Source organism: Nycticebus coucang, chromosome 6 (genome assembly GCF_027406575.1).
Source record: "Nycticebus coucang isolate mNycCou1 chromosome 6, mNycCou1.pri, whole genome shotgun sequence".
Lineage (NCBI taxonomy): Eukaryota > Metazoa > Chordata > Mammalia > Primates > Lorisidae > Nycticebus > Nycticebus coucang.
In genome coordinates, this window is record NC_069785.1 from 59,671,487 (window position 1) to 59,685,871 (window position 14,385).

At 40.4% G+C, this 14,385-nt stretch overlaps 1 protein-coding gene across 3 annotated transcripts in view; it reads left to right on the forward strand.

The window, feature by feature from the left end:
• CGNL1 (cingulin like 1) overlaps nt 1–14,385 on the forward strand; it is a 179,296-nt gene that overhangs the window by 76,011 nt on the left and 88,900 nt on the right. For all 3 annotated transcript variants that reach the window (XM_053593486.1, XM_053593485.1, XM_053593487.1), the window contains exons 3-7: nt 173–267; nt 3,668–3,773; nt 10,949–11,047; nt 11,592–11,740; nt 13,096–13,231. In XM_053593486.1, coding sequence (XP_053449461.1) covers nt 173–267; nt 3,668–3,773; nt 10,949–11,047; nt 11,592–11,740; nt 13,096–13,231 — 585 coding nt within the window. The remainder of the gene's footprint in view (nt 1–172; nt 268–3,667; nt 3,774–10,948; nt 11,048–11,591; nt 11,741–13,095; nt 13,232–14,385) is intronic.

Genomic DNA, 14,385 nt, shown 5'->3' on the forward strand with positions numbered 1-14,385 from the left:
TAAGGAACTTGCCTGAGGTTACAGAGCTCAGTGTTGTCACTGACTGTAATAATGAGGATGCTACCTGGGGAGTTGTTTTGGGGAAGGTAGAATGTGTTTAGAAGCCTGGGCTTCAGGGTTTTGTCTTCTCCTGGAAATGTCTAGTGGTCTCATAACAGATATTCTGTTCCAGGCCACACCAGATCTCTTAAAGGGCCAGCAAGAGCTCACTCAGCAAACCAATGAGGAGACGGCCAAGCAAATTCTTTACAATTACCTCAAAGAAGGGTTAGTGATTTTCCTTAAAGAGCAAAACATTGTCATTTCTGTGGGGCTGGTAATGTCCTTTTCTGAGGCCTTGTGTATTTTACTTTTCCTTTTGCCCTATATGAGCCATTTGAAGGAAAAGACTCAATGGCTGAAGTTTTCATTACAGCATGTAAGTCTTGGGTGGTGGGGGTGGGAGCTCTGGAAGGGGAGTGTGGGAAAGGGCACTATACTTTAAAAGTTAAAAATGATTATATATTTATTTGTTTAGGTTTTTTTAAATTTGGAATTAAAAAAAGGATTATGTTTATTGAGGGCAAGGGGATGCAAACAATATAAAAATCAGAAGCTTATCTGGCATTTAATTAACTTTTCCTTCTCTGCTTGACATTTGGGAGTTGGATTTTATTTGTATATATTCTAAGGGTCCTGATCTGCTGGTGAAATCCTAATACAGGGAGAAGCTGTAGGGCAGATTTTTGAAGCAATCCTTTGACAGAACACTTTTCAGTGCAGAGTAATTGCTCAGTTCTACCTACTTCTTTTCTTTCTGGTTCATGTGTGCTACAAAATAGTAGTTGTATGCAGTGGTGAGGCCCACAGTTAGGGAAAAGAAGCTCTGAGAGCCCACTTTGCCATCTCGGCACTGGTCCAGATCCTTCATTATTTTGTCTAAGGCCAGAGGGTCTTTTCGATTTTCTAAAAATCTGGGGAACTCCTCCATGAATACTCTCAGGTCCTCCTTTGTTAAGTAGCCTTCATCCCCGGCAAATTTGTGAAATATGAACATCATGGTTTCCATGGCGTGCTCCATCTGAGGTGGCATTTTTGGCAAGGTCTCTTGAAGTCTGGGCTGAGAGGCACAGTGGACACTAGTGAGCTGGGGTGTGGGGACTTTTTTTTTTTTTTTTTTTTTTGCAGTTTTTGGCTGGGGCTGGGGCTGGGTTTGAATCCACCACCTCTGGCATATGGGGCCAGTGCCCCACACCTTTGAGCCACAGGAGCTGCCCCCTTGTTTTGTTTTTTTAAAACATAGTCTTACTCTGTCACCTTGGGTAGAGTTCTGTGGCATCATCATAGTCACAGCATCCTCAAAATCTTGGGCTCAAGAGATCCTCTTGCCTCAGTTTCCCAAGTAGCTGGGACTATAGGGACTTGTCACAATGCCCAGCTAGTTTTTCTATTTTTAGTAGAGATGGGATCTCTTGCTGAGGCTGGTTTGAACTCATAAGAATGACTTTGTTTTTAAATGAGGCTTTAAAGTTTCCAAAACAAACTCTCAAAGATAGGAAGAATGTCTGCAGGTCAGGTTTGAGTTGTCTGCCATCACCTTGTGTTCTTTCACGCACAGGCAGTTCTCAGCCACTCCTCCTCAGAAGTTGCAAGTGAAACCCCCCTCCCCTCCCCACAGCTAACATTGGCCAGGAGCCCCTGCTTCCATTATTTTTAAAGTATGTGGGAGTCATTTAAAAGCAGGGCTTTCCTTACTTATCTTGGGGGTTGAGTTGGAATAATCTGGGTGTCAGTCCTTACTTAGATACTAACTGTGCTAGAATTCTAGGCAAGGAATTTGAAGTTTCTGTTTCAGTTCTCTTATCAGATATGATTAAGAAGAAGAAAAAGAAAACCTTTACAGCCTGACATGATTGAGAACCATCCAGTTGGCAAATACTCATTAGTGTAGAAACATTTTATATATTTGTATTTTGCCTTACAATTGCCTACAATCTGTATTATAGAGCTGGAAGAATAGTCAGGTTGAAAATATAATATAAGAAGTCGTTGAAAAAGGAGAAAAAAGTAACCAATAAGATTTCTTCTACCTAAGAACTAGTTATCAGTATCTTCCCGTGAGGGCATTAAGGTAAAAGAACTTTTGATTTTTAAAATTCTTAAGCTTTTGACACACGATTTATGGAGATGCTGGTGAGACAGACTTTAGTGAGAAGTACCTGTTTAAGGAAACTTATTTTAGGTCTTTTTCTTCTAATTGCTGGGTGTGTGGTTGATGCTAATAGAATCCAGACAGACAGAGAGCTGCCATGTTAACTGTCTTGGCCTGGGTTTTTTTTTTTTTTTTAATACACAGAGGCTAAACAAGTGAAGATAATTACAGATCATCCTTAGTGTAATGTTTAAAAATAAATGTGTGTGTGTGTACGAAAGACACACACGACAAAGAAAAGAAGGATTCCTTTTAGAATGAATGAGTCATTTGAATCAAGTAACAAATACTAAATTGTCACTGTATACTTTTTTTTTTTTTGAGACAGTCTCACTATATTGCTCTCAATAGAGAGCTGTGGTGTCACAGCTCACAGCAATTTCAAACTCTTGGGCTTACGTGATTCTCTTGCCTTAGCCTCCCAAGTAGCTGGGACTACAGGCGCCCACCACAACACCTGGCTGTTTTTTTTTTTTTTTTTTTTTTGTAGAGACAGAGTCTCACTGTACTGCCCTTGGGTAAAGTGCCGTGGCGTCTCACGGCTCACAGCAACCTCTAACTCTTGGGCTTACGCGATTCTCTTGCCTCAGCCTCCCAGGCAGCTGGGACTACAGGCGCCCACCACAACGCCCGGCTATTTTTTGTTGCAGTTTGGCCGGGGCTGGGTTTGAACCCACCACCCTCGGCATATGGGGCCGGCGCCCTACTCACTGAGCCACAGGCGCCGCCCACCTGGCTATTTTTTGTTGGAGTTGTTTAGCTGACCCGGGCCAGGTTCAGTATATGTGGCTGGCGCTATAACCCCTGTGCTACAGGCTCCAAGACCACTGTATGCTTTTCTCCAAGCTTATTTAGAATGTGATTATGTCTGTCTTATGTATTTGAAAATACATAAGTGTTGGGGTGCCTAATGCAGCCACACATAAACCCTTTAGAATGTGATTATGTCTGTCTTATGTATTTGAAAATACATAGGTGTTGGGGTGCCTAATGCAGCCACACATAAACCCTTTCCTCTCCTAAGACAAAGATACAAAGGATCTGGCTAGCCCACTCCCCTGAGAAGTTCCCCCCAAAAGACCCTAACTTGCCCGAGAGCTGTGGAATTTTCCCACCTCATGTAAAAGGAGTGTCCAACTACCCCCAGATACTGATGCCATCTTTGCACTGGGAGGGTCACTCTCTTTTTAGTGAACCTGGCCTGAACATCTCTGTGGCCTCATTGCTGTGCACCACTGCTTACACCTTTCAATGGGAATCCTTGTTCCAAATTGAGTAGTAACAGAACAGTATTTATCTGAAGAAAAAATACCATCCATCCTGCTCCTCTCACACTGGTTTCGTTTGCACCCTTAATTAATTCAGCCTCTTGCAAATCTGCCTTCTTAAAGGACTTGCATGTGTATCATGGCACGTTAAATATTCTGAGCCCAGTGTTCGTGTTCCTCATTGCTTTCTCTGCTGTGTCTTTTTCAGAAGCACCGATAATGACGATGCTACTAAAAGGAAAGTCAACCTGGTCTTTGAGAAAATCCAGACTTTGAAATCCCGGGCAGCAGGGAGTGCACAAGGAAATAACCAAGTAAATCGAAGTTTTATATTTTGCAGAGTGCATGTAGCATGGAATGTGGTAAACGTCTTGCTGTGGCTTCATGCTGAATGTTTGTTTATAGCAGGTGGGAAGGTTCCTAAGTAGGGAGCAGTAATACTCATCATGTTTTAAATGTTAATTTGCACCCAGCCTTTTGGATATAACAAAGTGAGAGGAATAAGGGGTAAAGTTTAGAAGGGAAAAAAAAAAGAACAGGAAGACTGAAATGACACAGTGGAGGGAGCCCTCTAGCATTGTTGCAGGCAGCCTGGGAAGGTCACTGTGTGCTGGGTGAGACTCCAGCTCTGGGACTTCAGGTGTGAAAGAGAATGAGGACCAGAGACTGGAGAAGCTGCCCGAGGCTGGTGCAGGGGAAGGAAAGGAGTGGCCTGGGGCCAAGTTCCTTTTTAAAAATTGCCTGCTGATGGTGCTGAATTTGAGTTGGGACTTAGAGATTTTTTTGGTTAGAGAAGGAGTCATCTGTTATTGGATAAACATCTACTGTGTGCCAGACACAACTTGTGCCCTAAAAGGAAGTGGCAATTAAGAAAGGATGGCTAAACACTTGCTTCCCAACTCTATTCTACCTCGTATTAGGACTTATTTCTTGCTCATGTGGCTTCCCTTCCCCTTCCCAGGGGATTCTGCATGGGAACAGAAGCTACTCAGAGGCAGGTAACCTGGATTGTATCTATAGGTTCTTTTTGACTTTGATAACATATGAATAGAAGATATTTTAAAATATTAACTGTGCTCTTTTTATTGCTCAGTATTGTAGCATCAGCTGGCCCCTGACTGCTGCTCTGGCCTCTACTAGAGCAATGCCGTGTGTGTGTGTGTGTGTGTGTGTGTGTGAGAGAGAGAGAGAGAGAGAGAGAGAGAGAGACACACACACACACACAGAATTCCCACTGGGGAATCTTTAAATCATACACCTTGCTTTATACACAGACTTTAGGAGCTCTCCATATCTCTTAAAATTAATTCAATGTTTTTTCCTAAAACTCTTAAATATAAATTATCATTGTGATTCTTGCTTTGTGTTCACTTGCATTTTCTTAGGAAGAACACAGCCATTGGCCTTGATGTTAAGATTGCCATTGTGTTTTACAGATGAGGGATAACCAGTCCGAACTGGGGAAGTCAGGATAGGCCTTCTGGAGACAGTGACGCTAATGTTATCTCAAATGATCACAGTCTGAAATTACATTTCTCAAAAGAAGATATACAAATGGCCAACAAATGTATGGAAAAATGCTCAACTTCACTAATCATCAGGGAAACATAAATCAAAAGCACAGTGAGGTATCATCTCACCCTAGTTCAGATGGCCGTTAGAAAAAGAGAAGAAAATAATGACCGCTGGCAAGGATCTCTCATATACTATTGATGGGAATGCAGATTAGTACACTCGCTATGGAGAACAGTGTGTGTGTAGGGTCTCTCCAAAAACTACCATAAGATCCAGCAGTCCCACTCTGGGAATTTATCCAAAGGAAAGGAAACCATTTTATATACTATCAGAGAGACATCTGCGCCCCCATGTTTTTTGAAGCACTATTTACAATAGCCAAGATATCGAATCAACCTGGGTATCCAACAACAGATGAATGAAGAAAATGTAGTCTTGTGTACACCATGGAATACCCTTCAGCCGTAAAAAAGAATGAAATCATGTCATTTGCATCATTTGCATGTGGTTGGAACTGGAAGACTGTTAAGTGAAACAAAAAGTTAAATATCACATGTTTTCACTTGTACGTGAAAACTAAAAAAAAAAATTGATCTCATAGAAGTGAAAAGTAGAGCAGAGGATACTAGAGGCTAAGAAGAGTAGGGTGAAGAGAGGGATATGGAAAGATTTGTTAAAGAAATAAAACAGAAAAAGCTCATAGAATTCTCTGTGAGAAGAAGGGTGTTCTAGGTGAAGGGGCTGGTATAAACCAGTGTGGAGAGGCATGGGGGGTTAGGGTTAGAGTTAGATGAGTTAATGCAGCTGGAACATACAGCCAGGATATGGGGAGGAAGAGCCTGAGAGGAAGGACCCCAGAAATCACATAGGAAGTTCGCATTTCAGATTGAAGGACATGGGCTACCATTGATGGGTTTTAAACCGGTATGAATACCATTGTATGTGTAGCTTTTGGAGAAAGGTGTGGTTAAAGGAAGAGAGAGAGATTGCTAATGAAGCAAGAGATGGTGAGAAGATGAGCTAAGACTCCCGGACTTCTGGTTCCAATCACAGTGCCATGTCTGTTTAATTGCCCACATCTTCCTCCTCTGCTCCCCTCCCTCTTATGTTCTGAATCTGATTATTTGCTGGCAAAGGTTTTGAAGTTTTATCTTTTTGATGTCAGTGAAGTGACTACCTAGCAGAGGATGTGAGAACTTTCTCCCTATGGACTGAGACGGTATTGGAAAATGGCAAAGCAAGCGGAGTTTTTGTTTGGGAAAGAACAATGTGTGAGGTCCTTCACTGGCTTGGATTTCGATTTCTAAAATGGATTGCTCTCATTTTGCCCAAGAAGTCCTGTGTTTGTGTCATTGCGGGGTTTAGTCCCCTTCACAGCTGTAGGTGGGGGAGCACCTCATTCCAAGTTAATGGCATGCAACTCGCACCTGGCTTCAGGGGCATGTGCGCCAAGGTGTTGCTTTTTCTAGCTCTGATTCCTGCTTTTATCTCTTTCCCTCAGCTATTTGTAGTTTTTGAATCACTTTTCTGTAGGATTTTAGCCACATCTCTTTGAGAGCATCATCTTGTTATTCACTTGGAAGAAAGAAAACAGATCCATTAATATTCATACTCAGATCAGAGATGATATTTCCTAATAGACTCTTCTTTAAATAGGTCCATCTTCTTTATGGAAGTATAACATTTAAAAGAAAGAACAAATTTAGCAAACATTTATGTACTACTTGGATACAGGTGTGCAGGGAATGAGGCCTAAAAATCTCATTAGTGATTATGCAGCAATAATCTCCATGTAATGAAACTTCTGTAACAAACGTGTGTACAAAGGAAACACAGAGGTGTGGACTTTGGCTATAACTTCATGCAACAGATGAATCTATTTAATATATAAAGTTATTTAATATTTTTTAATATTGTTTATGATTGCACAGATCTTAACCATATAGTTCACAGAATTTTTTTTAAACAGTTTTTTTTTTAAAGCATTTTTTCCTTCCTTCCTTCCTCCCTCCCTCCTTTCCTCCCTCCCTGCAGTTTGTCCGGGACTGGGTTTCAACCTGCCACCCTTGGTATATGGGGCCGTCACCCTACTCACTGAGCCACAGGTGCTGCCCAGTTCACTGAATTTTTAATACAGGTCTGCTTCCATGCAAATGCCACCCAGATCAAGAAACAGAACATTCCCCTCACTCAGAAGGTTTTCTGTGCACTTTCCCAATTAATTATACCCCCTACCTCTGGAAGTAATTACATCCTGACTTCTATTACTACATTACCGTTTCCTTTCTTGAATTTTATACAGTACAATTTTACAATATGTGCTCTTCTCTGTCCAGCTTCCTTTCCTTAACATGGCAGAGAGATTCACTGAAGTTGCATGCATATGTAGCTGTTTTGTATCAACTTGTAGTTTTCCTTTATGTCAACATATCTTAGTAGGTACACTCCGTAGACGTTTCCAGTTTTTGGCTGTAAGGAATAAAGCTATTGTGAACATTATTGCACTTTTTTTTTTTTTTTTTTGAGTAAAACATCTCATTTTTCTGGAGAATATATCTAGAAGTAAAATTGCTTGGTTATAAAGTAGGCATAGGTGTAGATCTTAAATATGGCAAATGATTTTACAGAGTGGTTGAAATGATTTATACTCCCATCAGCAATGCAGGCCTGTTCTGTCTGTTCTATCTTTTGTAACACTTACACTCTGTGTTCTGTTCCGTTGGTCTACTTGTCTGTGCTTGAGATAATACCATATGGTTTTAATTACTGAAACTTTATAGTAAGCCTGGAAATCTGGTAATATACCTCCTCTAACTTCATTCCTCTTTAAGATTGTTTTGGCTCTCTAGGTCTTTTGCCTTTTCATATAAACTATAGAATCAGCTTGTCAGTTTCTACCAAAAAAAAAATAATAATGATAATTCTCCAGGCATTTTGATTGGAATTATACTGAATGTTCATGTAAATTTGGTGAACCTGACATCTTAACAGAAATGGTATTCTTATTCATGAATATGAACTTTTCCTTGATTGATTGATTGATTGATTGAGACAGTCTCACTCTGCCACCCTGATTAGAGTGCTGTGACATGATAGCATACAGCAACCTCAAGTTCTTGGGCTTAAGTGATCCTCTTGCCTCAGTTTTTTCTATTTTTAGTAGAGACCGGGTCTCGTTATTGCTCTGGCTGGTCTTGAGCTCATGAGCTCAAGTGCTCCACCTCCCTTGGCCTCCCAGAGTGCTAGGATTACATGTGGGAGCCACCACACCCGGCATTTTCTCTCATTTTAAGATGTCCTTAAAAGAACCTTTTTCTTTATCCTTTAAAGGTGGTTCTTAAAAGAATAAGTTCTTAAATTTCAGATACTTTGTGTTATTCAAGAATTTCTACTTGATTATATTCTTATAGAATCTGATTATCTGTGGAACTCCATTTTTGAAATCCATTTCGTCCATCATTTTCTCTATTTAAAAAAAAATGATTTATGGGTCATCTCTGCCTCTGTTTTCTATTTATCTCTTCATTGTTGGTCTGTGTTTTTTTTTTTTTTTTTTTTTTTTTTTTTGTAGAGACAGGGTCTCACTTTATGGCCCTCGGTAGAGTGCCATGGCCTTTTTAACTTGTTGCACGTCTAGGACTTTTTTTGATTGTATGCTGGACATAGTGGATGGCCAGTTATAGATGTTCTGGATTATGTTATCTCCCCGTGAAGAACACTGAGTTTTGTTTTGGTAGTCAGATTACTTACAGATCCCTTGATTCTGTGTGCTTGGTTGTTTTAGCCACTGTTAGAATGGGTCTCTTTCCACTTCTGCCTTATTTCTATGGCAATAGCTCGTATTCCTTTCTTAGGTTTCAAATGAATGACAGGACGGCCACCCAAATTTCCCTATTTTGGCCAAGTTCTCTGTTGGGTTGTTGGGCTCTTTGCCTCCTAAAAGCTCTTCTTTGATGGCCTCTTGCAATCTTGCCCTGCTCATACACAGTTTAAGTATACATGTATACATATATACATGTACATCCAAGAATCCAAGGAGTATTTTTTGCAGGTCTCTGGAGCTGCTTCTGTGAAGGTCTCTCTTCACTCTAATACCCTGACCCTAAAATCTCTGCTTGTTTACTGTCTCTAAACTCCAGTCTCTTTCCTTCACCAGTGAGTTGCTACTCTCTATTTAGACCTGCTGACCCTTCAATTAATAAACTTTATTTTTCAGAACAGTTTACAGTTCACAGCAAAGTTGAGTGGAAAGTACACAGAGTCCCCACACACATGCCTCCACCACCGTTAGTGTCCTGGACCACAGTGACATATTTGATACAATCAGTGGACCTGTCCGGACACCTCATTATTACCCAAAGTCCACAGTTTACATTAGGGTTCCCTCTTGGAATGCACATTCTGTGGGTTTAACAAATGTATAATGACATATCTTCACCATTATAGCATCATACAGAATAGTGTCACTGCCCTGCAAGTCCTCTGTTTTCTGCTGTTTGTCCCTCCCTCTCTAACCAGTGGCAACAAGTCACCTTTTAAGTGTCTCCACAGTTTTGTCTTTTCCAGGATGTCATGTGTTTGGAAACATACAGTATGTAGCCTTTTCAGATTGGTTTATATCACTTAGTAATATGTATTTAAGTTTTTCCCCCGTGTCTTGATAGCTTATTTCTTGTCAGTGCTGAGTAATATTCCATCACCTGACATACCAGTTTATCCATTCACTTGACTAAGAGCATCTCGGTTGTTACAAGTTTTGTTCATTATGAATAAAGCTGCTATAAACATCCATCACAGGTTTTTGTGAGGACATAAGTTTGCAACTCATTTGGGCAAATACCAAGGAGCACAACTGCTGGGTCATATGGTAAGAACATGTTTCGTTTTGTAAGAAACTGTCACACTGTTTTCCCAAATGGCTGTTACCATTTTGCATTTCCTGAAGCAATGAATGAATGAAAACACCAGCGTTTGGTGTTTTCAGTGTTTTGGATTTTGGCCATTCTAAAAGGCGTGGTTTCTCATTGTTGTTTTAATTTGCAATTTCTTCATGACATTGGGCTTTAACAATTTTACTGTGCTGTGGTTTGAAATGCAGTCAGGGAAAACTCAGGATGAATATGGAACTACTTCATTTATTTCCCTTTTAAGGATTACGGCCCTGTCTTGGTTGGTTTTCAGTGCCTGCAAACAGTTCTCCATCTCTTATCTGGCTTTCTCAGTTCTTGCTGGGAGGGTAAATCTGATATTGGCTATTATATTGTGACAAAAATTGAATTCCAACAATCATATATGTTAATTTATTACATGGAGGGGAAGTGTTGGGTTCTGTAGATTTGTAGATACATAAAACATGGTCCCTGCCCTCCAAAAGTTCATAATCTAAGGTAGTGATTCTAAAACTACTCTGGAGAAACAATGAAGCTAAATTGTGGCTTGTCGTTAAAATAGAAAAACAAATGTCTTTCCCCAATTGACGTACAGAAAGATTTTGTTGCTGATTTTTTGTTAACTGCTCATTTTTATGGACTGGAATCTAGGATGGAGAAGCTAGATTATGAATTATTATGGAGAAGCTTTTCAAGTTTTACTTATCCTAAATTTATTATGTTAATATTTTAGAATATTCTACACTACATTACGGACATCTAATAAATATGCCACCTATGTGAATTTTAGTCATATTGGACTAATATTGAGATATCTGATGAAATAATTCCTGTGACTGTAGTAAATATTGTAAAGTAAAGCTCAGTGGAGTCCCGAGGGTGCCGGGCGTAGCGGTGTGGGCAGCCTGATTAACTCTGCCTGTGAAGTCGGAAGGTTCTCAGCAGGGGTTTACATTTGAATTGGGTCTCATGATGTTTACTGTTGCGCCTCATCTGTTACTGCACTGAGTATATCTGGGGAGGGAAGAGATTAAAATGAAGCATCCTTAACACTTACATTAGGATATCTTTGTAATTAATTATAGGTGTCTAATTCATCTGAAATCAAAGATCTACTGGAACAGAAAAACAAGTTGACGGTAGAAGTGGCTGAACTTCAGAGACAGCTTCAACTGGAAGTCAAGGTATCTGTTTTTTCCCTTTTATTATCTTTTCCATTTCTGTCTTGGTTGATAAAGAATATTTTATGCACATTAGGATACTCGGTGAAAGAAAGCCATTTTTTCCCTCCCCAAAAGAAACATTCCTCTCATCACCAAGTAAATTCCTTTGTATTTGGCTGTTGCTGTCCAGATCAGTTTTATTTTTAAGTAACCAAAGCATTTAGAGACTGTTTGCTTTGACGGAGTACAAGAAATGCTGGTGCACTCATGCGGGCCGATTGGAAACTATGTATGTATAAAACATCTGAACTAAGTAACAGCAGCCGCAGAGTGAGGTTTAGCTGTGTGTGTGCTTTGCTTTTATTAGTATTAGAATTTATTACATATAATGTTTAATATTCTGTCTAGTTACAAACTCCTATGCCTTAATTATGTAGTTGGATTAAGTGGTTTAATAACATTTAAGTGCAAAGAGATGTCATCTGCTGGAGGTTGGAAGTGGGCTCTGTGGGAGCGTATGAAGGTGCAGGGGAGGTGCTTTAACCCTCACACCGATTCATGTTAGAATCAGCAGAACATCAAGGAAGAGAGAGAGAGAATGAGAACGAACCTGGAAGTGCTCCGGAGCCAACATGACTCGAAGGTGGAGGAGAACTCGGTGCTGCAGCAGCGGCTGGAGGAAAGTGAAGGGGAGCTGCGTAAGAACCTGGAGGAGTAAGTTCTGGGCCTAGGCCGTTGGCCTTCCTGGGTTTTCGTCCTGTTCAAATTGTCCAGTCTTCCAAATATTTGTAGAGACTGCCCACTCTTTTTGTCCCCCTCTTATCCTTGTAAAATTGTGAAGCTGGCAACACGTGTAGACTGATAAGCATAAAAGCTAATGATTATTAGAATTCCTGGTACACCTTGAAGTGTGTCTTATAAAGTTTCAGCCCTTAAATTGGATCTTGTAACAGGTTAGTGGGAAGCAGGGAACGGTGAGTGGTGATATCTAAAGACAGATTTCAAGGAGCCTGGTCCAGCATCTAAAAAGCAGGTGTCATGTGGCCTCCACCATCTCATAGCCTATGAATTTTATCATGGGTGGTGTTCATCTCTGGGATGGGTGCTTATCTACTTTTTCTGAGTCTCCAGAGAAGGAGGGTCAGGTCCAAGGTGGCCCTGCTGTGGTGGTATATTAAAATCTGTGGCAAAAGGATCTAAAACCAACATGTGAAAATGCCCAATGCCAAGATGCCCTGTGGACATGACAGAAGTAGAAGTGAAGCAGGAGTCAACTCTACAGGGAAATTCAAGGAAAATAGGAGATTTGGTAATCAAAGCTTTGATTGCACTTGCAATTTTGATGGTGGAATTTTTGCTTTTAAAACATTCATAGAAGCTGATTTCAGAACAGTTAGTAAGGAAAAAAGTCAGAAAATGTAGGATATAGTAAAGACTTAATAAAATACAAGGGCACAATAATTTTGAGTTTCGTTTAGAGCAGTGGTTGGCAACCCACTTATTGTCAGATAATGACTATTTTAAGGTTTGCCGTCCATCTAGTCTTTATTGTAACCACTCAGTTCTTCCAGTCTGTCATGGAAATGGCCACTCATAAATGAATGAGCATGAATGGGTTCCAGTAAAACTTTATTTATAAAAACAGGCAATGGACCGATGTGGCCTATACGTCCTAATTTGCTGACTGTCCTGGTATAGAATACAGGGGTAGTAGAAGATGGTTCAGTAAAATGGCTTTTGTGAAAAAAACATCAACAGAGTTGGTTTTTGTCATTTCCTTGTCTTCTGTGTCCAAATTGTAGTACCCCATGATATTCTTTGAGGGAAAAATGTCTTATAACCTCCATTTCACAGGTTTGAGTTCTTATTTATCCTCCTGTTAGGCCAAATTAGACCAAAACTCTGAGTCCTTACCAGGTGCCTCTGCAGGTTGGCGATTCCTTGTTCAGTGCAGAGCAGGGAATGGGAGGCTGTGGGAGGGCTTTAGATGATACTGTGTTACTGTCTGGAGGTCTGAAATCACAGCAGAGCCCAGGAGAGTCTCCCTGATGAGCTTCCTTTCCTCCTAGGCTGTTCCAGGTGAAGATGGAACGGGAACAGCACCAGACTGAGATCCGGGATCTCCAGGACCAACTCTCAGAAATGCACGATGAACTGGACAGCGCTAAGCGATCTGAGGACAGGGAGAAGGGGGCTCTGATTGAGGTAAGGTGTGGGAGGGCCAGGTGACTAGAGAGGCCTGCCTGCAGAGGGAGGGATGGGTGACTTACTAAAAGCCATTTTCTGTTGTGTGCATTCGCCCCACCTGTGCCAGTGATTGGATTCTGTGAAGGGTCTCATGTAGTAGTTTGTAAACGTTGTCTTAGGAAGAATTTCAAGCATACAGAAAAGTATAAAGAATAGTACATTAATACCCATAGAGCCTCAGTATAGATCTGGCAGTTGTATTTTGCTGCATTTACTGTTTATTCATCTGTCCTTCCATTCATCCTTCCATTTTTTTTTTTTTTTTTTTTTTTTGCTGAACCATTTCAAAGTAAATCACAGATAACAGCACGCCTCACTCTTAAATTTTTCAGCATGTTTCTTTGAAAAATTAGGGAATTTTCATACACAGCCCCAATACCATTATCCCACCTAAAAATTAATAATTTCTATAATATAATAATAATTCTAATACTCAGTTCTTATTCAGAATTTCCCAGTTATGCCCCAGGTATATTTATTAGTCTTTTTTTTTTTCTCCCCAAGCCAGGACCCATTAGGGACCACACAGCACTTTCACTGTTCCCTATTTCCTGCTCTATCTCCTATGCCACTGACTTTCTGGAGAGACCAGAGCAATGCCCCACATTCTGGATTTATCTGATTGTTTCCTTATGGCGTCCATTAATTTGTTCTATCCCCTGTAATTCTAGTAAATTGGAAATGAGATATACATACTAATAGGTTCAGGTTAAACTTTGAGCAAAAATACTTTGCAAGTATGCTATTTATGGAAAAAATTTGAGACATTAAGATTATATTAATGCTCTGACAGCACTGATGACAGGTTAAATTCTAATTGTTTTAGGCTCTCACATGACCATAAGCTCCATGAAGGCACGGTTGGCTCAGCATTGTATCTGCAGCAGTTATCATAATGCCTGATACTCAGCAGTTAGGAAATAGCTAGTGGACGACTGAATGGGTCAATGACTAGTGAATGGATGAAGGGGAAAAAATCCATTTTATATGTACTCAGGTTGTCCATCTGGCTTCTGCCCAAGAGAGTTATTGAATATTTCACTCTTACTATGAGTCCAAGGCTGGGCACAGTGGCTCATGCCTGTAATCCTAGCACTCTGGGAGGTCAAAAC